At 56.3% G+C, this 18,115-nt stretch overlaps 1 protein-coding gene across 9 annotated transcripts in view; it reads left to right on the plus strand.

Annotated features, from left to right (window-relative positions):
- The window catches only part of AGAP3 (ArfGAP with GTPase domain, ankyrin repeat and PH domain 3), a gene marked incomplete at its 5' end in the record, with an annotated part of 51,630 nt that overhangs the window by 26,646 nt on the left and 6,869 nt on the right, over positions 1 to 18,115 (plus strand). For 4 of the 9 annotated variants that reach the window (XM_084787711.1, XM_084787714.1, XM_084787712.1 and 1 more), the window contains 6 exons: positions 116 to 250; positions 388 to 515; positions 2,140 to 2,298; positions 5,832 to 5,924; positions 11,122 to 11,226; positions 16,185 to 16,353. In XM_084787711.1, the coding sequence (XP_084643837.1) occupies positions 116 to 250; positions 388 to 515; positions 2,140 to 2,298; positions 5,832 to 5,924; positions 11,122 to 11,226; positions 16,185 to 16,353 (789 nt within the window). Of the gene's footprint in view, positions 1 to 115; positions 251 to 387; positions 516 to 2,139; positions 2,299 to 2,634; positions 2,858 to 4,760; positions 5,675 to 5,831; positions 5,925 to 11,121; positions 11,227 to 16,184; positions 16,354 to 18,115 lie in introns of those variants that run through there. The other 5 variants (XM_084787718.1, XM_084787715.1, XM_084787716.1 and 2 more) reach the window with 3 other exon arrangements.

The raw sequence follows: 18,115 nt of genomic DNA on the forward strand, positions 1-18,115 counted from the left end.
CGCTTAAAAGAGGCAATAATAGAGTGAAAACAATGTCCAGGCTCCTGAGTTCTCCGTGCTCTGTGCGTAGCCCTCCTTTGCTCTCAGCCAGCTGAGTGCTTCCATCTTCCACCAGATGCCATCAGTGCGGCCAATCCCCGGGTCATTGACGACAGCAGGGCCCGCAAGCTGTCCACAGACCTGAAGCGCTGCACCTATTACGAAACGTGCGCAACCTATGGGCTCAATGTGGAACGAGTCTTCCAGGATGGTAACTCAGGACCCCAGAGCTGGGTGTAGGGTGGCTCTGAGGCACGCACTTGGTGCTGTGTGTATCCTGGGAGCTGCCAAGCTGGGCTTTCAACCCCTTTCTCCAGCAAGTAAAATTGACTTTGCTATTCCCTGCAGTGGCCCAGAAAGTGGTAGCCTTGCGGAAGAAGCAGCAGCTGGCTATTGGGCCCTGCAAGTCCCTGCCCAACTCACCTAGCCACTCGGCTGTGTCTGCTGCCTCCATCCCAGCTGTACACATTAATCAGGTGCGGTTGCCTGCCTGTCCTCCCTGGTCTCGTGTGTGTGTGTGTGTGTGTGTGTGTGTGTGTGTGTGTGTGTGTGTGTGTGTGTGTCTCTCCCAGCGTCTCGGCTCATCCTCACCCTTGCTCATCTCTTGCCTCCCAGCCTTGCTGTGGCTCCAGGTCTGTTTACCCTGCATGGTTGCCCTTGGTCTGGCTTTTTCCTCATCCCAGTTTCCATCCCATTCACTCCACTGTCTTCCCTCTCAACTGCTCTAGCTAAGACATCAAAACACGTGTTCTTGTGAACTCCATTCCATGGTCTCCTGAGCTACTGCTTAGGAAAGAAGGCCTTACTTAGCAGGCACGGAGAGAAAAGAAAGTTCTTTCTGGTATGTTCACCCCTGCCTGCCCCCTCTTGTCTAATGGACAAACACTTCCACTTGGTTGCAGGCGCAGTGCCTTCTTCCCAGAGAGGAGGGGGTCGCTCAAATCCCTAAGCCAGCTAAGCACCCAGGCTGGCCCTCTGCCCAGTGGCAGTCTCTTTATGTTAGAAGGGGAGCATGTCCTCATGAGGGCGCTTGCCTTCAGCTCCCATTTGGAGTATGCAGATTCTGAGCCAGTCCCTGCCATTGCATGTCCCACCATACCACTTGTCTGTATCCTGTCTATGTCTGGGCCTACCTATTCCTGGGTTAGTTTTTTGACCCTTGACATGTGGCCCAGTGCTTGGTTCCATAGCTGCACACCCTTCCTGCTCTGCTTCACTGCCTTTGCTGCAAGCCGAGTCAACCCTAAGCTTTCAAATGACAGCTTGGCTACAGTGCCAGGACTCTTCCTCTTAGGAGTTGTGGGAAGGCACAAGGATCCTTACACTGTCCCTCCCTGAAAAGAGGGGGACGGTGGGGGGTGGGAGGCGGCAGACAGTGAGTGGTACATCCACCTCGACCAACAGGCCCCTTTGGGCCTGATCTTGAGAGGCTGAAGAGAGCAGGGTGCATTGCAGTCCCTTGGCCAGTTTAGTGCTAGAGATGGGGCCTGGCACTCTAGCGAGGCCTGATTTCCATGCTCCTCCGTCTCTCTGGTCCTGGGAAGACACTTCTGTGTACTGTTTTCCATCCTATAAGCCCCCCCCCCCCCCCCCCGCTTTCTCTTTCTTCTTTTCCATTTCCCATCTGCAGCTCCTTGTGCCCAGCAGCCTCTGCTCTGCTCTGCACTACACCGCAGGCTGCTCCTGATGCCTTCTATGCCATACACTTTGTCAAAGCGGATCTCAGACTGCCCAGCACCCTGAGCCCAGCCCCAGCTCATGGAACCCATTCGTTCCCAGCCTTCTGCCCCTGACCCACCTGCAGACCATGATGCCACTGTTTGCTCACTTGCCAGCTATGCCCCTGGTTTTGTAATGTTCACTTGTGCCCCTGATTTAGCTCTCAGGTTGGCACAGAAGCATCCCCATCCAGTCCCTTCCAGAGCCCCAGGACAAAGATGCAGACTTCCTCCTGGTGACAGTTGGATTCTGTTGGCCTCTAGGACATGCCTGCTCCTCATAATACCACCTTTATGAGCCAGTGGCTCTTCTGCTGCCTCTAGTGCTCTACTTCCCCCCCCCCCCCCCAGGGTCACTCTCAGCAGCCCTCTCTATTCTTAGGCCACGAATGGCGGCAGCAGCGCCTTCAGCGACTACTCGTCCTCAGTCCCCTCCACCCCCAGCATCAGCCAGCGGGAGCTGCGCATCGAGACCATCGCTGCCTCCTCCACCCCCACGCCCATCCGCAAGCAGTCCAAGCGGCGGTCCAACATCTTCACGGTACGTGCCCCGTCCTCCTTCCTGCCCAGCTGCCAACACTGCACAGGCAGGGCTGCGCCGAGCTCCCGAGCAGGAGGGCAGGCAGCCCCAGGTCAAGAGGATGCAGTCTCTCTCACACTTAGACGCACAGGGCTCCTAGAGGTTCCTCATGGGACCCACAGCATCTTCCAGGCCATACCTCTGAGCCCAGAGGGGGCTCACCTCAGACCTTCCCTTGGGCACATGCTCACCCCTTGTAGCCTCCCTCCCTCCCAAACCCTAGAGTTTCTGTATCAGCTTGGAGGGATCTTTGGACTCGTGGCCTAACTTCCCTGACCCCCTTTGATTCAACAGCTAATGAACCGGAGGCCGGAAGGCTGTTTGCCCAAGGCGACACAGAGGGTTAGCTGGCCGAGCTAGAGTCCCAGCCAGGCCTCCCAGTCCGCCTTCCGGCTCTTTTTCCGTTACCCCACTGCCGAGGGGAACATTCATGCCTCCCACCCACCGCTGTGATTGGTTTAACAAAGGCTTAGCCATCTTTTCCTGGGCTTCACCACGCTGCCTCGTGCCTCCCGCTCAGGTTTGTCCTGTCTCCTTGTGAGCTCCTTGCCCTTCCCTACCGACCTCATGCCCCCCACCCGGGGTCCGCCGAACCCTGCTCGGAGTCAACCCCTCAGCTCTTGGCCCCTGAGCTTGCCGCTCCCATCCCGTTTTTACATACCATGTCCCTCCCTGCCCGGCTGTGGCCCTTCTGTGGGGCTCTGGCTGGACTGTTCCAGGAGCTGTGGGCAGACAAAAGGTGGGTGAGCAGCCTGTGCCTCTCTTCACTCCACACCTCTCTCTCTGAGAGCCAGGGCTTGGCTCTTGGCCTGGGCCTGTATCCAGCTGGCCAGGAAAGACTTTCTGGACCCTGCCCAGACAGAGCCAGTGCCCCTTGGCCTCTGTCCTCCATCCTTACATCTGCCCTGCTTGACATACATACCTCTGCCCTGCATCCCTGTCTGCTGGCTCCTGGGGTGCGTGCTCACTGGCTTCTTAGCTGCTGGCTGCTGCTGCTGCTGCTGCTGCTGCTACTGGGGCGCACTGTGTTTATGCAGCTCCAACCCTCCCAGACCCACGGCTTCTCCTTTCTGTTCTGTTCCATCCATTGAGATATGCAGAGCCTTGGTGGCTTCCTGGTCATGCCCACACCTGCTGCTGCTGCTGCTACCGCTGCTGTAAAGCCCTTGGGTGCCTATGTCACAGTGACCGCCATCGGCACCCTCCACAGCCTATTCCCCAACATCAACATCATGTCTCAGTCATCCACCGCCTTGATTGCATTCTTAACATCCTCCCATCTTCCCCCACTGGCTGGTTCAACATCAGGGCATCCCTGCCTCCCTGCTTGGCCCGCCATGCCCGACTCCATGGCCTCCTCGCCACAGGACCTTCGGGCTCCCTCCATGTGTACTCTGCTGCCTGCCTGCTCAGCTGTGCTGCCTTGCCCCACCACACCCCTGCTGCCTCACACGGTCTTCCCTCCAGGCTCTTCCATTTTCTCCATCTTCACAGTGGTGACCTTATTTTGTTCTTTTCATCGTTTCCATGGTGAGCTCGCTTGTGCCATTGTCCCTGAGGCAGCCTCAGGGCATGGTCAGCTCTATGCGTGTATCTTGGGAATTCACCCCATCATGGCTGTTGGGGCGACCCTTCCTTCATCCCTCCTAGAGGAGTTAGACCTGCTCCAGGGGATCCTGTTTTGTGCTGCCTGTTCTGTGACTGGTGACTCCTTGCTGGGCATGGTTGTAATGTTTCCAGTCTCCCCTTCATGACCCCATGTGTTTATTTGTTGCCACTCTTGCCCTGGTTCCAGTTCCCACCCTTCATGGGGAGGTGCCGCTCTGGGCTCCCGGGGTTTTCTGGTAGTTGCCAGCCCCTTGGCTTAACCAGCTGGCTGGGGTAGGCCTCATGACGCTCATCCTGACCCGCAGTTCAGTCTAGAGACCCAGTGATAGCAGTCCACCCTCTCTCCTCAGGGGCCACAGGGGCAGAGGGCTTAAGGCTTGGGCTTTATTTAGCCACGAGCGGTCTGGAGGCCGGTGGTGCCTGTGGAGCTGCTGGGCAGCAGTTTAATCTTTAGCAGTTTTGCCCAGTTCTTTCTGCTCCCCCTGCTGGGCTTTCTCCCACATTGCAGTTGCAGTCCTTTGTCCCGACCCTGTACCCTAGGCTCCTCCTGGCAGCCTGGGAAAACAGGAGGGATGGGGCCGGGGCAGCAGAGTGGCATTCCCTGCTGACATGGACTGCTGGGCCACAAATGCCCAGCAGTTGGCGGCCTCCTCCTCCTTTCCTTTTCCTGTCCTCCTCCTCCTCACATCCTCCTCCTCTTCATCCCGCTGCTGCCTCTCCCCAGGCGCCTGGGTCTCTGCCCTCACCAGTGCTGACCGACTTTTGCGGGGCTTAAGTATAACTTGCCAAAATCTTTATTCTTTCGATATTTGCAGATATGTGCCACTGTTTCCAACTTTTCATCAACAAAAAGGCCTTTCCAACTCCTTCCAAATTAGAAGACCAGGTGGTGACACACAGCACCTCTGGACATTACCCCTGTGCGGGGCCGGAGGCGGGCCGGGCCCTGGGACTGCTCTCAGATGAGAAGCGGCCGCCGAGCTCCCCGCTCCAGAGACCCACAGGAACCTTTGTAACTAACCCTACCCCCAGGGAAGGCTAGGAACGCCGGAGCCCGCGCTGGGGGGTGCCGGGGGACCAGGCCCGGCTGGATGCTGCGCCAGGCTCGCTGAATGGAGAAGAAGGGAGCTCGGCCCACGCCGGCCAAAGCGACGAGGCCCAGAGGGGCTGGGGCACTCAAGCCCGCTGGCCCAGCTGCTCCTGGGGGGAGCTTTCCTGCCCCTCCCCTCCTCTGCTCCTTCCTGCATGGACTTCTGCCGTTCCTGCTCCTGCTCCGGAAGCCGCCGCCACCACGCTTGCCTTGCCCCCTCTTTTTGGCCCCTCCCCCTGTTTCCTAGGATCCGCATTTGGGTGGACTCTGCCCCAGGAGCTTGGCAGGGTGCAGGGCCTCTTCTGGCCTCTCTCCTCTCTCTCTCCATCCACTGTGCCCCTTGGGCCACACCGACGCGCTCGGTGCCATGTGGTGTCTGTGCCGCAAATGAGCACCTGCCCGCTCACTTCCGAACTTCGCTGCCCCTGGTTGTCGTGCCCTGTGCTCCTGGCCAGCCCTCAGCCCCACCGGGCCACCTCTCCTCGCCCCTCCCTTCACTTAACAAACTCCAGACCCTGGGCTGCGTGCTCATCGCGCCCTTCGTATTTCATGTCCTTGCTCTTTGTGAGGGGCGGGCCCGGCTCAGTGACCTGTGCTGCTCTGTATGGTGCCGTGTGTAAGAATAAACCCATTGGAATACTCGTGTCTCCGTTCCTTCCCGACCCGCCGCCCAGGCCCAACCCAGCGCTAGGGCTGCCCACGAGAGGGAGGAATAGGGGAGGGTGGGGAACTGCAGGTGGGCAGTTCTCCCCAAAAGGCCCCAGACCTCTAACACTTGCCTTATTTTCTCTTTCAGTCTCGAAAAGGTGCTGACCTGGACCGGGAGAAGAAGGCTGCTGAGTGCAAAGTGGACAGCATCGGGAGCGGCCGGGCCATCCCCATCAAGCAGGTCAGCGCCTGGGCTCCCCAGGGCCTCCCAGGGACAGGTGATCCTGGTCTGAAGATTGAGGCTCAGCAACCTGGTCCCTAGGCAGCTGCCTTCCCTCCTCATTACCACTGGAGAGCAGCAGAGAGCCACCTGCCGCCCGCAGTTGGCTTCCAGACCAGGTGCAATCAGGAGAGCGGAGTCTCCTGGACTCTGGGCTAAGGAAAGGGGCTGGGCTTGGTGGCACACTGTCTGTAACCCGAGGGCTTGAGAGGCAGAGGCAGGAGTATCTGCAGTTTGAGCCAGCTTGGGGTATGTAAGGTGTCTCGAGTCAGGCTCCACTGCATAGCAAGACCCTGTCTCAAAAACACAAACCAAAAAAAAAAAGCATGAGTAAGAGGCAGTACCGTCTGGGATTTACTGAAGTTTGAAGTTTTACCATTGTGAGCATCTCTGGCTTGTCGTCGTCTTCTTCTTCTTCTTCTTCTTCTTCTTCTTCTTCTTCTTCTTCTTCTTCTTTTCTTCTTTTCTTCTTCCTCCTCCTCCTCCTCCTCCTCCTCCTTCTTTGCTGATTCCAATTACTGTTGCCTATATGTCCAGATTGAAGGCTCACTGCTTAGGATTAGGCAGCCTATCTGGGTTATTCCTTGAAGAAAACTGTCTCTCCTTCCTCAGCAGCATCCCTGTCATGTCCAGAAGATACCCTTAGTCTTCTGGCTCCTTCTATCTTTCTGCCCCTTCTGTTGTTCCCTAAGTCTCAAGTATAGGGCTTGTATTACTGATGTTCCATTTAGGGCTGGGCATTCCATGTCATTTAAATATTTATTTATCTATTTTTATGTGCATTGGAGTTTTGTCTGCATGTATGTCTGTGAGAGCGTGCTGGGTTCTCTGGAGCTGGAGTTACAGACAGTTGTGAGCCACCGTGTGGGTTCTGGGAATTGAACCTAGGTCCTTTGGAGGAGCAGCCAGCCCTCTTAACTGCTGAGCCATTCTTCCAGCCCCCTCTGCCATCATTTACTCTGTTTTTACTAGGTGTGGGTCACTGGGCTGAAGCCCCATGCTTCACTCTGCTACAAATGGAAGCTTCTTTCATCAGGAGTGAGATGTGCTTGTCAAGAAAGCCTGTGACTTTCTGTACCTTCTTCCAGAGGAAAAAATAAGTAGAACCGTCACATTGTGACCTGTGGCGCCGCCTTTCTGAGAGCGCTAGGTGGTCCAAGCCTCTTAACTGGGGCCTGTGCTGGGGAGTACGTGGGAGCGAGTGGGACTGACGAAGGTGGCAGTGTCTGTGAGAGTCTGAGTGGAGGAGGTGGTGTTCCAGTGAGCAGGCATCTTCTAGGAGCTAAATGTGCCAAATGGACCCTTCTTGGTACTGACTAGTGTGGTACAGGTCTTCCAAGGATCTAGTGGGTGCAGAGGGACATGTTGATATGGCCCTAGCACTAGCAGCTGGGTTTGGCCAGGACCTGTGAGCAGTTTAACCCTTTCAGGGGCTTGTGAGCCCATTGGCAGTGTGAGCTCTTGGAGCAGGCAAGCCCCTGTGGTGGGGGTTGGGACACTCTGTGAAGAAGGAATCCAAGGAGGCTAGTGAGGGCCCAGAGGGTGGGGCAGGAGCCACATGCTCACCCTGCTCTTTCTCCTGCCTTCTTTTCCTCATCCCTCTGTTAATTGAATTCATGTCTATCGGGGACCAGTCCAATTGGGACAGTCTCCTGGGAGGGACGTTACCAGAAAAGGCTGAGAGCACAGAATGGCAGCAGTCACAGCACTCCTTCCTGTCCCGCTGTATGCCAGCGTGTCCCTGTGTTCACAGAAGCATGACATGGGATCCCGGCAGGCCAGGGCCTTTGGTTCTGGTGCACTGTGGATGCAGCCTGGTCACCTGCCTGTGGGGGGGAGGGGGGAGGGTGGTGGTGTCATACACACCCAGACACATTGGATGAGTGAATGAGCACACGTGCTTGCCCACTGGCTTTCCTGTCTGGAGGTCGTGGTAGCTGCAGGTTGGATTATTGAGTCCCTCACTTGCGAGGTTGGAGGGGAGAGGGTGTCTGTCAGGTTGCAGCCTGGAAGTCAGAGGGTCACTTGGGTTTTACATCCCCTGAGCCCTCTAAAAGGGCCCTCCTGCATTGAGGTCCTGATAGCTGTCAGGCCTGAATCTCTTTTGTGCAGGAGATGCGATTGCTCCTCAGTGCGTCCACCTGGGGAAGTAGGCGAGCTACCCGTTTGGGAGGCCCCGCCCATGAGAGATAGGGGCCAGAGCTCTCCACAGGTGTACCTTTGCTGCCCTCCCGGTGTTTTCTGACCTCACACCTTTCGGGTCTCAACTCCGCCATTCGTGGCCCCTCCCTTTCCCCCGCCCTCTTGTCCTGTGCTCCCCATTTCTGTTCCTTCCCCTCCCCCTAGCTCCTGCTGGGAGTGGAGATTGCATTTCAGTTGCCATTTGCATTCCCAATCAATCCGGACTCCGCAATTAAGTCGGCTGGCGGAGCTGGGAGGGAGGCGGCGGCGGGAACGGGTCCTCTGGGGGCTGTCGCCTCCGCACCGCTCCCATTCCGCCCCAGATTGCTTCCTGCTCCGCGGTGCGCAGCCGGCCGGCCAGGGAGGGAGCGGGAACCCCGCCGCTTCTCTCTCTCTGGGAACCCTGGCTGGAGGGTGGAGGCAGCTAGGCTGGGCGGAGGGCGTGGGTCAGGGTCGCTCTGCCTCCCACTAGCCTGCTGGCGAGCCCTGGGCGCCCCGCCTACGTCCTTTGCTAACGAGCCTCATTAAGCGAAAGGGAGCTGGGCGTTCTGGAGGGCGGAAAGGGCTTCGCTCCTGAGCTGCCTCCGCAGCAGGCTGACTTCTGACCCCATAGCCAGGTGGAGGAGGACCTGGATAGGTCCGGTGGTCTTAAGGCTGCTCTTTAGGAGAGCTGGGCCTGCGGCTTAGAGACAGTACCCCCCATTAGTGACACGGAGTGCAGGGTTTGGGCGTGAGATGCCTGGAGCTGGAGCCTGAGAGGAGAGCCCGTGAAAGTTGTAAATCCCCACCCCCACCCACCCCCTGGCCCTGTCTCCCAGGAGAGTCTGCACCCTACTGTTCTTCCTCTTTCCTGATGGATACCTGTCTTCAGAGGCTGCTTGCTCTTGGGGCCGTTGCTGAGGGTCAGGGAGAGAGTAGCTTGGCTCGCCTCTGCTTCTACAGCTGGCCTGTGGCAGGGGCGCTACAGCCACAGGCAGGGCACCAGGCCATCTTCTCAGGGCCCTTCACAGACTACAGGACTGGGGAACTGACAGCTTTTAAAAAGAAACATCCTAGGCTGTCTTCAGAAGCTCCTTTTGAAGGTAGAGTCTCACCGTCAAGAAGCAGGGGATGTCCTAGATGCTATGCGTGTCATTGCATCTGCTGTAGTGACATTTGTCTCTTGGGGGTGGTGGGAGGAAGAGGAGGGAGGGGAGTTCTTCAGGATATGAGACAACTTGAATAGTGTGAGCTGGGAACTAAAACTCAAGACTTCCCTAGTTGAGCACCCTTCCTCAGCTCTGGTTTGCCCCCTAGTGGCCAGGGGTGAGATCACTTGTAAATACTTAATTCCCTTTTATGTAATCTTGGCCAGACTTGCCTTCTGCCTCAGTCTCTCAAGCCCTGGGGGTACGGTCATGCGCCACTGTATCCTTCCCTTAATCACATGTTCTAATCTCATCTGCTAGGTCAAGAAAGACTCAAAGGAAAGTGTGTGGCTGAATCTGATACTTGGCCTATTCACTGGCATCCCGGCTTCCCTCCGTGGCTGTTTTACTGGCTGGCTGTGGGCAGGGCCTGTTGTTTGCCTTCACATATGGGCAGTATCACCCTTATCCCCATGGGGGGCCAGGGTATACTTTCCTGCTGTCCCAGCAATGTCTGCCACAACCCCTCCTGCCAACTCCCAGTTTGTGACTGGGGGTGGAGGTGGAGGGTTGAGACAGGGTTTTTCTGTATAGCCCTGGTTGTCCTGGACTTACTTTGTAGACCAGGCTGGCCTCAAACTCAGATATTTGCCTGCCTCTGCCTCCCAAGTGCTGGGATTACAGACATGTGCCACTACGCCTGGCCCATTTGTGAATCTTAGCCACCAGGTGTCCACCTGGAGTGATCGTGTCCCCACCTGTTCTCCTGCACTGGGTCTTGGAGCAATTTAGAGGGCATCTTTAAGGACTGTCAGAAGGAAGGCAGGCTGTGGGTGGGCATTGCCCGTCAGGACCTATGTTCTGCCTTTCTCTCTTGGTAGCCACACAGCACCATTGGGGGCATGGGGGTGGGGCTCTTCAGTTTCTCCAACATTCACTTCTGAGTATCTGCTGTGGCCTGCCTAGGTGTTCTGCTGGGTGCGAAGATTAATTATCAGACAGCCCCCAGAGCCTCTAGGCTTGCCTCAGAGGGTCCCTAGCCCATCCTTAAATTTGCACACAATGTCAGGGAGGCCTTGCCAGATAGGTGCCGGGGTTTGCATTTCCTGACCATGGCTTTGCTCTCCTGTGCCTTGCTCTAGTCCTTGCCTGTTGGACCTGCACATTTGAGGAGCATAGCATGCCGGGCCTTGTGGTGCGGCTTGTAATCCCAGCTATTCAGGGGGCTGATGCAGGAGGATAACCCCTCCAGGCTCACCTGGAGTGTAGAGTGAGTTTGAAGCCAGTGTAGGCAATTTAGTCAGAGCCTGTGGTAAAAAGGAAAACTGGGGATATAGCTTGGCGGTAGAGGGCTTGCAACCCCACAGGAGTCCTGGGGCAGCGGTGGACATCTCAGTTCACACAGATAGTTTGGTGGCTGAATGGGAGGCTTGAACTTCCTAGCGTAGGGTGTGGGGCATTGTTCCGCCTGACCAGAGAAGCCTTCCAGCTGACCTTCTCTCCTGTAGAGCCTTCTGGATTAACAGTGGCTCAGACTGCTCCCTACTAGACGGCAGTGGGAGGAAAGCCTGCGGGAAGACAGGTCCTCCTCCTGCCCTGCCTGCTGGAGCTATAGGGCCTTAACCCTCTGCTCAGGTGCAGGGGATTCAGCAGAGAGCAGGGTGAGGCATTGAGTTGCTAATCACATCATGGCCGTCCTATGCTGGGCTGGCTCCTGGGCTCTGGTCAAGTCCCAGGCCTCAGAACCCAGAGACCTTTGGGCTGTCCTCTGGTTGTGAGAGGGTCCCTGACCCTGGGGCACAGTGACCCACAGGCTGACTCCTGATCTGTAATTGCACCTCTGTTCTTAGGGGATCCTGCTGAAAAGGAGTGGCAAGTCTTTGAACAAGGAGTGGAAGAAGAAGTATGTGACGCTCTGTGACAATGGATTGCTCACTTACCACCCCAGCCTGCACGTGAGTCTGGGAGAAGGGATGGGGACGAGGGCACATGACAGAATGAGGACTCCTGATGGCCCTTGGGGTTTCCTTTGAAAATGCACCATCCTGTAGTAGTTTGCCTCTTCTGTAGAGCAAGCTTCCCACTAGCTCTGCCTAAATGCTGCTGCTTGGCTGTCATGGGCAGTCTGCCCCTCCCTTGCCAGCAGCCAAGGGCCTGGATGTTGCAAAGCAAGCGTCTGTAGTTAGCCATGCCAATGAGGAACATTAGGTTCCTGGCTAGGGATGCTGGGTGAGCCAGGATGTTGAGTTTGGTCTAGGAGTACAAGGGTTTGGAGAACACATGGCCCGTGCCCTAGCAGTGGGGACATGGGTGTTCCAGTGATCGTAATGTGGCCCCTGTGGCAGCTCTCCCAACCCTCCTTTCTTCTCCTTCCCTCACTGCGTGGCTCCAGCACACAGCTGTCACCAGAATCCATCTCTGTCACCACCCCACTGTGGGGCTAATGAGTTCTCCCGTGAAGCCCCTCGAGCACAGCACGTGGCCAGCCCCACCTCCCCCACCCCCGCCCAGAGGCTCTGGGCTTGCCTCAGAGGGTCCCTAGCCCATCTTTAAATCTACACACGATGTCAGGGAGGCCTTGCCCGACAGGTGCTGGGGTTTGCATTTCCTGGCCAATCCCAGGTCCTAAGAGGCCTACCCAGACAACCCTCCAGAGAAACCTGGTGTGGACGTGGGCCTGGGCAGAGCAGGCCTTGAGAGGTTTCCATTCAGGCCAGATTATAGCCCGGGCTTCCTATTGGTCTTCCCTCTTCTGACTCCTCAGGCCACTGGTCTTCTCTACCCTTAGCTCAGGGAACATCAGTTCAGTACCAGAATACCAGGTAGTTGTGGTCCCTGAGCGATGGAGAAGGGCCACCCCCATTCTCTCCAGCAGGTTCTTGTCTCTGCTTGACCCGCCCTCTGCCTCACACAGCCCTCAGGCTTCCTCCCATGCCCTCAAACAACAGTAGGAGGCAAGTTGGCTTTATCCAGGTGGCACTGACTGCAGAGATGAAAGGTCTTAGACCAACAGAGTGCCCTCTGCAGGTACAGGGCCTCACCATGGAGCCCTGCACCTAGGGAGGAGCAGAGGAACGCGTGCTAGACAGACAGTAGGTTTAGGGGTGTTCTCTACGAGGGGGATCTGAGGTGCCCTCCCTAGTGTCAAGAGGAAGTGGGCTATGTGTTGAGCCAAAAGCATGCCAGTGCCTGCCAGTTCTCCTGAGTCATCTCACCCTCTGTCCACCAGGCAGATGCACACGTGCTCTGCATGTATGGACCAAGGAGCTTGAGAACCAGCTGACTAGGACCTTACCTCAGTCCCATGTGGGCGGCCTCAGCCTCCTCCTGCCTGGGTGTAGGGTCTGTCCCTTTTGCTAGTCCTTGTCCTGGGGAGTGAAGGGAGCCAGGATGGAGGAGAGGGCTGGAAACATGGTGGGCTGGGGTCAGTTATGTGAGGCTAGGCTTTGGAAGGAGAAGGAAAGGGAAGAAGTGGGAATATTGTCTCCACAGCCACAGCTAGAAAGTAGAGGCTAGGTGGGTGTGTGGCATGCCAAAGCTACCAAGCTAGTAACTGAGCCACAGTGTGGCTCCATCATCAACATTACCCAGATTTGTGAGTGTTTGCCAAGAAGACTTACTTCTGAGACTGACTGAAAAGTCAGAACAGAGAGTAAGTCAGGTGAGCTGGCTGGGCATCCACGTGCCCTCTCATCATACTTGTCACGCTGTGTGCTTCAGAGGCCTCTGACTTCCAGACCTGTCCCAATGCCCATGCAGGGTGACATCCAGACCACTGGCCTAGCCTCTTGGGCTCTAGCCCTCCAGGTCCCGCTGGGCTCTCTGTGAGGATTGTGTGGCAGGAGCCTGGTCCATCAGCAGCTGCTCCTCAGGCAGCCAGAGAGCAGGTACCTCACGGTGGGTGGCAGGAGACACTGGCAGAGCAGGCAGCCTGGCCTGGCCTTCTCAGCAGAGTTGCCGTCTCCCTTGAGAGCCTCCTCCTGGACACAGTGTGGAGCTGTGAGGCTGCGCCCTCAGACCCAGTTCATCCCTGCGCTCGCCCTTTGCCTCTTCACCTGGCCTGTGGCTTTGGCCTGTCTGCTCACTCCTGCTGCTGCCAGCTCACCCCCCCCCACACACACACACACAATTCCTGTTCGCCATCTTCTCTAACTTCAGAAGAACTTCAGTGCAGCAGTGACCTAGCAGGCAAGAACCACAGGTTCCTAAGAGGCTGGGGTCTTAACCTTGACACTGAGAGAAAGGCCTCTAGTCACCCCAGAGGCCCCCTCAGTACTTGGGACTATCTGGCTCTCCTGAAGGGTACAGGTCTCACCTGAGAGCCAGGACAACGGGGTCTCAGCCTCTCCTCCTAATGGAAGTGGCTGGGCCCAGCGTGTGGAGCGTGAGTTGGTGGGCAGGCCTCAAGCTTCGCGCCCGAGAGCCCGAATCTTGCCTGGCCCAAGAGAGCCTGCCACAGCCTCCCCCATTTTGCAGCCGGCGGAGCCATTCACACAATCACCTTCTGTTAATTCTATCTGCAACATCAATTAAATTGTTTGTAGAAACTAATTGAATGTGGCTTAATCACACATCTTAATAGCTTTCCACGCTCTGAACTCGTTGTTAATTCCAGTAATAAAACGAGATGAGAACGCTGGCTGGGTAATTAGCGAGGAGGCTGGGGAAGAAATTGCTGTTTGATGGTGGGTAATAAAGGCAGCCGTGGTGACCGCTCTCCTGAGCAGCCGCTGCCACCACCATGCTCCCCTGTTCTGCTGACGGAGGGAAACGCTATTGCTCTCTGCCTGGGGTCCCTGTTCCTGCCGCTGCTCCTCCAGGCTCCTCACCGTGTCCTCCAGGCCCAGGCTGCATTGTGCAGCCCAGCACTCAGCCCAAACTTCCAAGGGTGTCACCCTGCTGGACCCACAGGGTGTGGTGTAGTCAGGCGCAGAAGTTGGCCAGTCCTTTCTCGCCAGCTTCTAGCTCCTTGGCCCTGAACGAAGTCCCTCCGTGCAGCTCTGTTCTTGGCCTAGGGTAATTTTCTCGTACTACATCCTAGCTTTGGGCATCTCAGAGCTTGAGTGGGGCCTGAAGACCATTATAACCGCTGTGACCTCCTTGCGAACTGGAGCAACCCAAGCCCCTCCCTCAGGAGGAACTACAGCGGGGCCTTTGGCCCAGCCAGCTGTTGATAGTTGTCTGGAGCAGCCAGTGCAAGATGTGGTTATATATATAAGGAAGGGCTGATGAGAAGGTGCTAAGCTAAGAAAGACTCTGGAACGGAGATAGAAAGATTGAAACAGCAAAGTTTCATACTGGGCATGAAAATAAGGACCAGAGGACCAACAACGGTGCACTCAGGAGGGCAGCAAGGGACTTGTGGCCTTCACTGCACTGCCGAGCTAGGCCCCATGCTGTCTGGGGTGCTGGTTGCCTGGAATGTGACCTCTGGTGTAGTCAGGTGCTGGTGAGGCCCAGAGCTGCAGCTGGAGCTCGGTGGGTGTACAGCATTGAGGCCTGAATTGTCAGGGTCCTCCTGGGTTGGAAGGCTGTTCTCTGACTTCTTAGTAGATTGTTCTGTGGATCCAAAACAATGAAAAAAAACCTCGGAACAAGTGTGCCTGAGCTAGGCCTTGTCACAGAAATAGACAGAGCAGGGAGGCACAGACCCAAGGGAAGGTGCTGGGAGCAGTGGTGGCAGGGAGTGACGCGCCTCCCTGAACACACCCTGCGAAGGAGCAGAAGATGGATGGGCCTGGGCCTTCTGGAGGATTTGTCTGCCTGGAAAAGTGTCAGGCCCACCTTAAGGACCAAGATGGCTAGAAGCTCAGTTAAGCTTCATGGGGCAATATGTAGGCAAAGGGCTTCTGCAAGATTTGTAAGAGCTCTCGTGAGAGGATCTGATTTTATGTCTGATCAATACAATTTTAGATTCTTCTCTCAGGAAGTTACGTAATGCCAAAGGAGGAGGTTTTGTCATATGGTATGGAGACTGCAGGCTCGGCTGTCAAAAAGCTTGATGAGGGCGTGGGGAGTCAGAGTCTGGAGAGAGAGGTGGGAAGTTGTAGTCAAAGCCAGGTTCCAGGTCAGGCCCAGCTTGAACCAGAAACAACAGGAACAGAGGGTTCTGTAGTTCGGGGAGCCATGACCAGCACGCAAGCCAAGGTGTCTGGCTAAGGGTGTCACCTGTGAAAGACAGGCTTGGGGGTCTGCAAACCTGGGCTTGGTCCAGCTCCAATACCCACTGTGGCCTTGGGCAGATTAACATTCCTAAGCCTCAGTTTCTTTGTCTCCAACATAGGGCAAAGAACATTCTGGAGACTGAGGAGGATTGCTATGAGTCTGAGATGAGCCTGGAAATTCCTCACTCAGCTGGTTGGGATTTGAATTATACTGATATATGAAATGTAGATATATTGTGCATAACACACAACTCAGGACAGGCAAATGGCAGTCTGAAGACGGGTCCAACTGACAGAAAATCATGGTGTATATTGATACAAAGAGCATCAGAGATTGTTCCATAAACTACTCAATAAATCGTTATCTGGGGCAGGCCTAAGGGTTGATGGCTCCTCAGGTGGGAATGGCAGCTTGTGATAGGAGCAACCCGGGAGCTTGGGGCTCCTGAGCTGCATGGCTCTTTATCCCTGAGCCATCTCCTCCACTGGCCTAAGCCCCCTGGCTTGGCTCCAAAGCCTTTGCTTGCTCTTCATCTTGTCTTCCCAGCTGAACTCCACCCCTTTGGGCACCATGGAGACTTGCGTGTAATCCAGATTGTAGATTGGTTGGGCCTCAGAGACCTGCTTTTTGAGACTAAATGTGCCTTCCCCCGCCACCAGCTGGTAGTGAGGGAAGTGGCCTAGACATGAGGGGCGGTCAGTGCTGGAAGCCTAGCCTGATGCATCTTCTGTCATCTGTACACCTTTAGGATTACATGCAGAACATCCACGGCAAAGAGATTGACCTCTTACGGACAACGGTCAAAGTGCCAGGGAAGCGCCTGCCCCGAGCCACGCCTGCTACAGCCCCGGGCACCAGTCCCCGTGCCAATGGGTTGGCCATGGAGCGGAGTAACACGCAGCTGAGTGGAGGCTCAGGTGAGGCGGCGGCTGTGCTGCAGAGTGCGGGAGTTGGCTGTGACTGGGCCTAGTGGGACGGCTGCTTCTCAGCCTGCGCGTCTGAGCTCCAGGCATGCTCACCAGCCAAGGTCACACTTGAAGATCTCTCTACCAGGGGTCATGGCCAAGATGCAGGCCTAGTGAAGCTTGTTGAGGTAGCCTTTGGGCTGGGGTGTGGGGAGAGCTGGTGGTCGTAGGACCAGCTCCCTGCAGTTTTAGCTAAGGCAGTGGCCAGAGCTGCGTGGGGTCACAGGGAACTGTCTCCAGTCTGCACTGAATGCAAGGTCTCTGCACAGAAGGCACTGGATCTAAACCCCATGGTTCAGGACTGCAGCACTGACCTGTGTCTGCCCATGGTGTACAGAGTCAGGGACCACAAGTTGACACTTGTGCCAGGGCAGCTTTTCTATGTCTTCTATGTCTTTCATACTCTTTTATTATGTCGGGGGGGGGGGGTGGGGGAGGGGGCGGCAGTTGTGTGCGCGCGCGCGTGCGTGTATATGAGTGCAGGTGTCGATGGGGCCAGAGGCATCAGATCCCCTGGGGTTGGGGTTTCAGGCAGTGGTGAATCACTGATGTGGGTCCTCTGGAAGAACAGTGTGTGCTTTTAGTCACTGAGCCGTCTTCCAGCCCCTGGCTGTACTCTGGCCCTTCAGTAACTGGTCTCAGGGGAGGCCCTCTGTTCCAAGGTCTGGGTGCTGGTCATCCTTCTTCGATCTCTTTTCCTCCCCTCAGTCACTTTCTTTGCTCCTAGACCTACCCTGGCCTCAGTGTCCTCAGTTGTTCCACACTATGGCATCTCGCTCTCCCCAAGCTGCTGTTCAGTACACAAGTGTCTTACCAGTGCTGGCCCTGTGCCTAAGATGTGCCGCCTTGTCTAGGGACATGTAAGGAGGTGGGGAAGGTGTCATGGAGACTGAGAGTCTTGTGGAATGGACAGAACGGACCTAACAATAAAGACTTGTTCACTGTAGATGCTGACGGGATGTGGCCCAGGGCCTTGTGTGCACACTAGCAAGTAGCTGAGCTACGTCCCCACTCTCTGAGTGTCCCTTGTTAGAGGCAGAGTACCTTACCTGTGTGGGTGGTCATTCTGAGTGGGCTGGAGGTGTGGAGAGTGGTGAAAGAGGGCCCGGGGAAGTAGGTGTCCCTGGAGCTGGCACCGTGGAGCTTAGTGCCCTGTTCTCGTGAGGAAATGAAGGCTCTGAGCTGTGAACGAACCTATCTGCAATCCTGCTTGCAAGCATGGGGTCTGGGATTTACTCTGCCGCTTCTTCTAAACCACCTGAGTGGGACTGAGAGCTCTCGACCTGTAGACAGGGAGAGCTCTAGTGGGCAGTGGGAAGGATGCAGGCCAGGGAGAGGCAGTCCACCCGTGAGGGCGACATGCTCAGAGCCTGTTCTTGGTGGCAAAAAGAAGGGTCATATGCTGTCCTGAGTGCTGAACCTCTAGGAGGTCTTCAGAGTTGCAGCCGCAGCATGGGGGCTCTTGTGCTGGTACCACAGGAGGGGGGAAGGTGGCAGAAAGCAGACCTTTCCTTGAAGGTGGCTGCTGAGAGGGAATCTGGGGTATCTCCCAAAAAGTGGAAGCAGCACGATGCTTCTGTCCTGTCCCATCCCGTCCTGGACCCACCTAGTCTTCACCTAGGATGCCACAGTGGCATGAGGGAGGGAGCCCCAGCAAGTTGCTCCTGTAATTACGGCACCCACACACAGAAACACATGGATGACGTTTCCTAAG

The sequence above is a fragment of the Acomys minous genome (genome assembly GCF_964271855.1).
Source record: "Acomys minous genome assembly, chromosome: 6".
NCBI classification, from domain to species: domain Eukaryota; kingdom Metazoa; phylum Chordata; class Mammalia; order Rodentia; family Muridae; genus Acomys; species Acomys minous.